The following is a 10,547-nucleotide window of genomic DNA, read 5'->3' on the forward strand; positions in this document are numbered from 1 at the left end:
AGGAAATGACATGTAAATTATTTGCAATGGTGGCACTAAAGCAAGCGGCGATGATGGCGAGGGTGGTGATGGTGGCCGTGCTTCCATGCAGTTGTGAACGTGTTCCTCGCGGCGAGGCTGTTGCTACAAGTTGCGGCAGGGGGTGGCCGAGGCATATCAAAGGCGTTGATCATGCAGGCCCTCTGATCCAGGGACCCAACCGCACGCAAAAGCAGGCTCCCAACTTCCCCTATCTGTCGTCGTCCTAAAGAGCTGAGCTAGCTGACTACTTCATTTGGTTTGTATCTATGTGTACCTTGCAAGGGCCTCCATGGAAGAATATATCTGGATTATTGGCATATGCGTGTTCATATTAATTAGATGAACTTGATACACTACATCAAATATGATTTTCAGGGGCAGCTAATGAGCATTTGTAGGGGCGGTTCGGCCAACCGCCCCTACCATACCGTCTCTACAAATCATGTATTTGTAGGGGCGGCTGGTATTATCAGCCGCCCCTACAGTGCATTTTTCCAAAAAAAAATCAAATTACCAACACGTGCTCCCCCAAATCATCCTGTGCGTTGCAACGGAAGAAAAATAAATCAATTTAGCTGAGAAATATGGTGATGAGGACCATCAGTTGTAGTAGTCTTCAACCGGAATGCCAAACACAATTGATAAGGGGCTAAGTGCAACTCCATGTCTCCATCAACCTTAATCAGAGTTCAAATGATACAACTGCCAATGTTCCAAATAAGGAAACAACTGAGGATCTAATAACCACCATCAAACTCCGGTGATACAAGCTAATAATTGGAATCCCCAGACTTCTTACACTACCCAATTCATCATTCTGGGGAAACATCAGTGCCTTCTCCTGGATGAGGTTCTTAAACAGGCTCTCGGCGGTGATCTGATAGAAACACAAAAGTACCAAATAAAATCAATAATATTTCATTTAGTTAGTGGCTGAGCAACAAGCCGAGCATCATCAACAAAGAAGTGAGAGAGGAAAGACTAACAGTAGACCCCTTGTATCTTATAATCAAAAGGAACATGGGGCATCTATAAAGAGATTGTATTGATGAAGCCAAATAATCAGCCTAATCTGATGATCTTTCGTTTTGTTGTCGCTGCAAAGCTCAAGCTAACCAGGAAGTAGCAGTTCCAATCAGGACCAATACTCTACCTTAGAACCATAAGAGAATAGACCTGGAAGTAGCAGTTCTGATCCGGGCCAATATTACTCTACCTTATAACCATAAGAAAACAGACGGAGCTAACATGGCTCTTCTAGAAATGCTAGGCATTGGTAAGGGAACACATGAAGAGAAAAAATGTCTCAGGAAAGCATACTCAAAAGAATCTACTCACAAATGACCACATGAACTGGAATCTCTAAGAATTAAGCAGGTAAGCTACTTTACCACAGATTCTAGAAAGTCAGAAGCATGATACCTTTTGATACTGGATGGATGTGGTCTAGTGCCGATTTCCACAAGAGCAAAAAATGAAAAGATAGAAATGCTCATCGCCAAGTAACTGGTGTGATTAGCTTGGACAATTTCTAAAACCTCCTACATTCACAATCAGAAGCAAATGGAAACCTTTCTTCATATATTTAAACACCAACTAATAATATTGTGAAACATGTACCACCCAAACATTTAGGTCCAACAAACTAAAAGAGTTAGCACAAAAAGGGGAAGGAAAACTAAGTATCCACCTTGCCTGTTTTCCCCTATCAAAACCAGAGGGTTCAAACCATTTGGACCCGAAGAAATGAATCCATTCTTAGACCACACCAAACTTGGTTGTACTTTCCTTTGTGAACCTTTAGAAAGCACTCCAGAAGGTAAAAAATCATTACAAAAGCCAATAGCAAAGAGGTAACAATCAGAAGCAAAAGCCCAAAAGCTGCAGCTCAAACAAATATAGAAATAGAGGACAAACTTTCTATTAAAAACTCTGCCCAATCCCACCAGTGGCTACCCCACAAACAAGTGAATCAAACATTCCAGGAAGCCAACAGCAGCTGGTTACCATAGCTATGCTACAACATATGTCAAAATGGTTGGTACCAAACATACAGTAACAAAAATAATTCCAAAGGTAATCACTAGATATGGTATGAGAACAAGATGACAGCAAGCATTATATGGGCAGACCAGCAGATTCCCCACTAGTCATCGGGCTTCTCCCATTGAAAAAGAAGCTCTTGTTGAACCCAATTTGGCGAACTGATACTTTATTGAACTAGCCAACTGGTCATAGCCAACCAAGTTGAACTCCTAGGGATAACCTTGCTAATATTAACCGACTGAGGTGATGCATGCCCCTAAGTATAACTTTGGTATTATTGATAACCTTCTTAATACTAACCAACTGAGGTGATGCCCCTAAGTATCAAAATGAACAATTTTTAATAGGCATTCACTTTAAATGCCACAGCCTTGCGAGAGTAAAGAGACTACGACCAAATGCAAAAGTAGCATCTGCAGCCAATAGGCAAATTATAGCATGGGCAAAAATACTATGACATTCCTCAAACAACTTCATATTTAAAACATCATTTCGATTCCTCAAAAATATAACTATACTATCCATCACTGGACAAACATGAACCAATAGGGGACTGCATTAAAGTCTTGACTACTGAGTAGCATGTTAAAATGTATTTACAATAATAAGAAAAGCTGCATAAGTGCACCATACTTCCAACTGATAAGTGTCAAACAAAGCATACTGTAGACTTATGATAGCACAAAATAGTCATAATTATGACTTAGGAAGCATTGCCATAGCTGCCTTATTCTTACTGAATCTAGGGCAAAAATTGGCATTGTAATAACAGTGGCTAATCAAATCAAGCTCAGTAACTGTTAATCTCCTAAGATATTTTCACAAGGAGACATTCAAGCAATACCACTCAATTTTTTAGATGGCATAAACTTCTTGAGCATAAATGAACCTTAAAACGTAGATTCTGCAGAAAGACTTTAAGCTCTTCAACATTTTCTAGACAGATGACAGATTATGAACTGATATTCTATGAACTAAGCAAATAGTATGACCCAATAATCTAGCCATTCCATTTCTCTAGGTTTCCATAACCCAGAAACTAGTAGTAAGACCATCGCTCGCTTGACAAAAAGGATATACTAGCACTCATAAGCATTCTCTTGCTCAAGCTTTAGTAATCAACATAAAAACTTTAGTAATCAACATAAAAACACAATAAATAGAACTCAGCAACTGTAATAACACTTACATTACGTGCATCACCGTTCTGTGAATCCCCGTTAATTGATAGCCCCCCCCCCTCTTCTTCTACTCATGAGATGAGATTTCCTTACCCAGCTTACTCACATCACCATTCTTCCCAATCGCATCGACATCCTCAAACCTCCGGCGCTCCCGCCTAGGCCTCTCCTCCTTGGGCGGAGGCGGATCTACGGATGCCCTGACCCGCTTTCCCCCTTCGCGGTCGAGCTCGTCCCCGTCGCCACCGCCCTTGTGGCCCTTCCACTTCTGCGACGACGACCGCGGCTCGCGGTCAGTGGAGTCACGGCGCTCGATGGACTCCCGCGGGCGGCTAGACGAGCAGTCCCACTTCGACAAGGGTGGCGGGGACTCGGATGGGGAAACGGACTGTCGGTTCCCGTGGCGGTGGTCGTCGTCCCCACCGTCGCGGTAGCGGTGGCTACGGCTGTCGTCTTTGTCGTGATGGTGACGGTGGCGGCGGTCATCCTCGCCACCTCCGCCCCCATCCTTGTCGCGGTGGTGGCGGCGGCGGTGGTCCTCGTCCCCGCCGTCGTGCCGGTGGTGAGCGTCGATGTCGTGGCGACTACAGCGGTGGTGTCGGTCGTCGTCCTGATCACGGGATTGGTGGTGCCCGTCATCGTCGCGAGTGCGGCGCGAGGAGCGGTCGCGATCCGTGGGTGGGGATTAGCAAGGAGAGGGGTTAGGGTTTGAGTCAATTCGCCAACGAAGGAGGGAGGGCTGAGAGGAGAAAGAGACGAAGGATCTACGGTCGGCGTCGCGTGCGGGTTCCGAGTATTTATTTGTTGGAGCATTTGTAGGGGCGGCTGGTTATTGAGCCGCCCCTATAAATAGTAACACCGAGGGCGGCTGGTGAGTGAGCCGCCCCTACAAATTCGACCCATTTGTAGGGGCGGCTCGTATCACCAGCCGCCCCTGCTGTTTCATTTGTAGGGGCGGCTGGTCTCTGGGCTCCTAAGCACGCCACTGTAGGGGCAGCTCCATCACCAGCCACCCCTAAAAAATTTGTCCCATTGCTACAAACCTGTTTTTCACGTTGTGATAGGTATTTAGTACTTGCAATGCGAATAAAGCCAATCCTATGGCTCTAAGGGACACTCTCCTTTTTTGAGGTTAATGACATATAAATGTTGAGAGATTCCCTAGATGGAATGGGCAATTAGTACAATGTCAAATAGGCTTTTCGGTGCTAGGTAGGTTAATCATGGTGAGATTATGCAAATCTTGGAGATGAGGATGAGCGCACCCCATTGGATATGCAGATAAATATGTTGTGATAGTCTGTTTAAGGATGCTTGTGAATACATTCTCATCCATCATATTGCAAGCTTTAAATGAGGGCATTACTGATATGGCAACTGTTAATGGAACGATTGCCCAACACAACCACAACGCTTGATTTGGTAGAGTAAAATTGGATCTCATAGTTTATATTCAGAATTATTGTTACGTCTATGTTCATGTTTTCATATTCTATTTTTTGTTAACACTTAGAGGTTAAGTATCATGACTTAACCTACGCACAGCTTTCAAGCCATTCTAAATCAAGCCATACATCAATTGGGTTGCCATTGGCAATATGGTGGTCCAACATACACTACATATGGATTCCACTACTGTGTGCATGTTTCTTTGGAACCAGGCCCAGTTACATCACCATTGTTACCAGTCATTAGTAGAGACCTATCGGCTTCTGGATCGCCGACAGGAACATATCGACAGTCCAGAAGCCGACAAGTCTCCGGAGCGGACACAACACAGTAGACCATATCGGGCCGGTAGGCCTATCGGCTATCCGCTGGCCGATAGGTCCATCGTCCTCGGAGAGGCTGACCATGGGCATGTCGACAGCTAGGATGATCGGCCCGGACTGCAGCTCCTTGACGTCCATGGGCGTACTGTGTTGGCCATGGCCCGGCGGTCGTGCACGTAGGCCCGCGTCGTCGGCTGTCGCTCTAGCTCGTCGGGCAGGTCCATCAGCTGCTGCACCGCCACCGAGAACACCGTGTCGCCGAAGCCGCCGAGCATGAGCTCCATTGCTTGCTCCTCGCTAAATCTTGGGTTTGCTGATCAACAATGGCTGGTGACTTGAGAGCAGCGGCGGCCCGCCGTCCACGGTGGCTGCGCCATCACGTGAAGGCACCTCGTTCCCGTCTTGGCTGTCCGAGCATGATAGGAAGCTCCTGGAGTCACCGTCCCCGGCGACCACCAACGACATCGTCGTCACGCACACGAGCATCAAACGAGCACGTACTATACATGGCACATTCACTGATGCACTGATGCACGTAGGCATCACAGCATCAGCCCTTTGCACGAGCACGTACCGCGCTCCGCATCCACGTGCCCGCGACTGGTTTCAATCTGCTGGACCCGATCGCCGTCGTCGTCCTGTGCGCCACCTCCGCGCTCGCCGTGTCTAGCGCGCGCACCATCAACTCGATAGCATTCGTGGTCGGCATCGCCATCATCGCGTTCATGCTGGCTGCGGGGTTCTCGCACTTCGAGCCTGCCAACTTCACGCCGTCTTCTTCCCCTTCGGCTCTGCTGGCGCCTTCCGCGCTGCGGCCATCGTGTACTGGTCCTACACGGGGTTCGACATGGTGGCCACCGTGACCGAGGTGCCGCGATGTGCCGCTGGGCCTCATCTCGTCCATGTTGGTTATCACCCTCGTCTACTGTGCCATGCCCCCTGGTGCTCGTGGGGATGCAGCGGTACAGCGACATTAACGCCAACGCTGCAACGTGGCCTACTCGGTGGCGTTTTTTGGCGTCCGGGATGAAGTGGGCGCATACGTGCTCCTGGGCCTCCTACACACGGAGCTCGCCGTGGCCGCCACGTACGTGAACTCCCCTCCGCACGGCGACTGCGGTGCACAGCGGTTCTGGCAGCGCGCAGACGGCGGTGTCCGGGTGCTACGCAGGCCCACTGTTCAACACGGTGATGGGGCTCAGGGGCTGGGCCTGTCGCTACGCTGGCAGGTGGCGGCGGGCGCGTAGCATCCGACCCCGTTTATGGTTGCCCGCGGGCGCAGCAGCTTACGAGGTGTGCGTGGTCAGTCAGGCCTTGCACAGTTGAACTGAGGAGACAAGTGTGCAAAAACAGGGATCTAAAACTGGTTTGGACCTTGGTGATACATTTGGCAAGTTTAAGATCTGACCCGAAAATCTGATCTTATAAATACGTGGACTTATTTGGAAATACCGAATAAGTTCAAGCACCCACGGTGAATTTTACTCTAATAATTATTATGGCAATGAACTACTCCCTCCATTGGATAACAAAGAGCAGTCACTGACATAGGTAGACTTGCAACAAAAGCTCGTTTATATATATATCATTATTAATTTGGTGATTTGGATTGGATTCTGGTATAGGGAACAAAAAGGTGCAACCGCGCGTCAAATGCTGTATATTCGTTCAATCTCTAAACATTTTTTACTCTCTCCAGATCCAGATGTACAATGGATTTTATTTAAACAATAGAATCTGCATATGTATTTATGGATTCGATTCTGTAGTTTGGGATTTGTATATAGTAGCTAATCAGTAATGCCTGCCTTATATACCTCTTTTTTTAGTGAGGTACTCTTTCGAAGTACTAAAATAAAATTTCATTCTTTAGAGACAACTCTATGTGCTAAATTTCTTATATAACCCTAATATACCAATGGAAAATATTTACACTATCTCCGCCTATGTAAAAGGCCCATCTGGTCCGGTCTGTCTTTCCTCCATCCCGACTCCCTCGCCTCGTACTCGACCCTCTCCCGGACGCACCTCTCTCTCGACCGCCAAACACCTCTCTACAGTCTACATATCCTCTTCCACCCAAGCTGCACCTCCCTCGGCAACCACGTGCCTCCCTGCTCCAGCTCCTGCTATATTGGTGGTTGGTGCACCTGGCGCCCACCCCCTGGCACCTACCGATGGTGGTGAACAGGGCCGGGCGGGCAGCCACTGCCCCGATGGCGAGTAGGCGAGGCCGAGGTGGATCACTCGTGCGACCGACAGAGGATGCAACGGCGGTGGCCCTATAGGGGCACAACTGAGAGCACTATTAAGGGTGACCTCTTCTAGATCTGACGACGACGGCGGACGAGCTCGACGAGGTAGAGAGCCTCTCCATCTTACTCTCTCCCTCCCTCCCTCCCTGTCGTCCTAACTGTTGACAGATCTAAGTGGTTGAGGGCAACGACTTAGAAATCGAAATCCCTGTGTCATGCTGCAAGGAGCAACGACCGTCAGAAATGAGTAGCTAACGACTTGTGTGAAACGAAGTCGATGAATCTATCGGTCAGCGCACAAAGGGCTCAATCGTTGCATATGACAGCATGCTAGTATATACTCTCCATACCAAATAATTGCATGTTAAACTTCTCGTGGAGTCAAACTCTTTTAAATTTAACTAGTTATATAGAAAATAATATCAATATTTGTATCTTCAAATAAAGTTTATTTGTATCTTGGCGCGGCAGTGCCGGCCTTCCCTCACGGCGCGGCAGTCCCAGGTAAATATCGCCCGCGAGCCGCCCTCCCTCTGTCTGCCTGCCCGCTGCCGCGCCTGCCGCCGGCCGCGGCCGCACGCCCGTCCGCCCACCCGCCCGCCGGCAGCGCCCGCCAGCCGCCCGCTGTGCCTGCCGCTCCCGCACGTCGGCGCGTCACCCCCTCCGGCCGCCCGCCGCGCCCTCCGGCCACGCACATAGGTATTTGTAAAATTCAGCTAGCTTTTGTAAAATTCATATAGGTATTTGTTAGGGATATCAACAGTCTCGTGTGCGATGAATTCTGCATATATGTTTTATTAAATTTCTTTTGTAAAATATATTCATCGCCTTTCGTTTTAGAGTTGGCAAAGAAGCTTATAGTATATATATTATTATCGTGGGGCTATGGTTATCTTTCTATATTATCTGTATCTATTTTTATTTTAAAGTTAGCAAATAAGCTTTTAGCATACTCAGCGGCACGAAACCATGGTTTTGTTTTCCTAAATTGTCCATAGATACGTTCACCCGCTCATAGATACATTCATTCGTTTTCGTATAGTAGTTAGTAACGGAACCTCTAGCATACTCATTAGCGCGGTGTCGTGAATAGCTTCTCGTATTATCCGCATTCGTTTTCATTCTAAAGTTGGCAAAGAAGCTTTTAGCATACTCGCTAGCGCGAAGTCATGGCTTTAATTTGTCTTTTCAAGTTGGGCGTAAATGCTTAAATATGGGGAGCGAGTGGGGAAAGGACGTCGCTTCTGGTGGATGGAAACGGGCTATCATGAGAGGAAAGAAAGGAAAGCTATATAGCAAATGTAGTTATGGCATCTCCCCAATTATAGATTGTGTAATTTATATATTGTAAATCAACAGTGCAATGGAAAAGAAAGGAAAGCTATATAGCAAATGCAGTTATGGCATCTTCTAGTTGTCTTGTGTCCGAACAGCTATACATAGAAGTTGCTTATTTTTCTAGTGAAGTTGTTTAATATGTCTGTTAATGTTACTTTGAATATATACATGTGCTTTCATATTGTGTTTGTATTGCATAACAAGTAGTTCAAATTTTGCAATGCTACATAATGTTAATTTGAATACTCTAACCCTTTGTTTATCAATTTGTAACAGGATGGCCCCTCCCACGCAGCACCCGTTGTACCCCTTCTTGAGGTGGAGTACGACGACCCGCACCAAGCACACTTCTTGACGGACACCGACGTAGAGGTGTCCTTGCCTCCTTTGAGGCCTCGCACGCCACCAGGGCGCACCAATGGGACGAGCGTTACGCGCCGTACTTATGGCGTGCCGGCTTTCTCAAGCTTGTCTGTGTTGTCAACTATGGTCTTCCGCCCCTTGACCCAGCACTACTTACTGCACTGTAGATAGGTGCGAGTGCCTTCATTGTACGTAAACATTCTTATAACAAATTTGAGGTAACTAACAGTCGTTCTATTCTTATAATAGGTGGAGGCCTGAGACCCACACATTCGACCTACCTTGCGGCGAGATGACCTTGACCAAGCAGGACGTGAAGGTTATCTTTGGCCTTCAGTCGGGGGGACTTCTAGTGACAGGTATAGTTGACAACGATCACTGGAGAGAGCTGGTGGCTCAGTTCACTGGCTTTCTTCCACCGAACGATGAGGTTTCCAAGAAAAATAAGTGAGCAATTCAAGCCTATTTAATACTTACATTGCTTTCCTGCAGCCATCGGGTCTCATTTTCTTTGGTGAATTTCAGGAAAAGTTTCGGTGTTTTATCGTCGTGAATCACAGAGCGCTTTGATTACTTGGACCCATAGGCTGATGAGGTAAAGATCGACGGGTTTGCTAGAGTGTGGCTCTGGTACTTCCTTGGTGCTTTCCTATTCCCAGACGCCTCGGGCAACACCATCAGCTGGATCTTTCTTGACATACTACGCCAGCTGTGGGATAACATAGCAGCGTACAGCTAGGGCAGCGCAGTCCTGGCATGGACGTATCGACAGCTATGCGTTGCCCGCCGTCGCACCTCAGGGTATGCGAACCTTGGAGGTTGCTCCTACCTACTCTAGGTTTGGTGTTGGGAACGATGGCCTGTTGGGAGGTCCCTTTTTACTGGTTTCCCTGTAAGTACTTCGGTTCACTATATTCTTCGAGGCAGTTACATATGATGAAATTATTAATAGCTAATTCATTATCGTGTTCAATGCAGCATTGGAACGGGCAGGATACACTCCCTACAACTCTGTATATCTGGATGCAAGCAGAGTTAGTTAGAGGGAATGCGAGGCGCAAGTACAGAGAGTATACGGACTGTCTCAACGTCCTGACACAGCATCAGGTTACACTCTCTTTACTATCATACATGTGTCTTGTTCGATGTACACTATATCACAACCTAACTCAATTATGAAATATTTAGGTGCATTGGTGTCCTTGGGATGCTCTGGAGCTCCAGGACTATCTGAGTCCTGTCACTAGGGATGAGTCAGACAAGTATCGCTGCAACGTCCCTCTTATTTTCTTCCACGTAGTCGAGATTCACTTGCCCATCAGGGTTTGCAGGCAGTTTGGAAGAATGTCAGGCTACCCACCACCGCTTTACTCCACCAACCAAGAATTGCACGGGTACGTTATCGATTAATAACAAAGCTATACTTCAGAGGTGTGTATGATACAACTAACAATCATTTTGTTGTAGGTATGACCGCAGGAAGAGGTACAAGACTAAGGATTGACGCGTGACACACAATGCGTACATCCAGTTGTGGCAGACCAGGGACCAGCAGCTAGTTGATGCGGGTC

The 10,547-nt window shown here is 47.3% G+C and overlaps 1 protein-coding gene across 1 annotated transcript; it reads right to left on the reverse strand.

The window, feature by feature from the left end:
* Window positions 1-703: 703 nt before the first annotated feature.
* On the reverse strand, window positions 704-5,304 carry LOC136537424 (pre-mRNA-splicing factor cwc25-like). Its single transcript, XM_066529403.1, has 3 exons — window positions 5,167-5,304; window positions 3,355-3,858; window positions 704-898 (listed from the first exon to the last, which is right to left on the reverse strand). Exons 1-3 carry the CDS (start codon window positions 5,302-5,304, stop codon window positions 704-706), a joined length of 837 nt encoding a protein of 278 aa, XP_066385500.1.
* Window positions 5,305-10,547: the final 5,243 nt, after the last annotated feature.

This window comes from Miscanthus floridulus, chromosome 2, assembly GCF_019320115.1.
Source record: "Miscanthus floridulus cultivar M001 chromosome 2, ASM1932011v1, whole genome shotgun sequence".
Taxonomy (NCBI): domain Eukaryota; kingdom Viridiplantae; phylum Streptophyta; class Magnoliopsida; order Poales; family Poaceae; genus Miscanthus; species Miscanthus floridulus.

Bases quoted from the DNA above. Each gene is read 5' to 3' on its own strand.
- LOC136537424 (XM_066529403.1), bottom strand. From the start codon at position 5,304: ATGGAGCTCATGCTCGGCGGCTTCGGCGACACGGTGTTCTCGGTGGCG. The intron at 3,859-5,166 runs GTACGCCCATGG...TCCCGTGATCAG, and splicing joins GCCGGGCCATGGCCAACACA to GACGACGACCGACACCACCG. The intron at 899-3,354 runs GTGAGTAAGCTG...TGTTTCTATCAG, and splicing joins CGATTGGGAAGAATGGTGAT to ATCACCGCCGAGAGCCTGTT.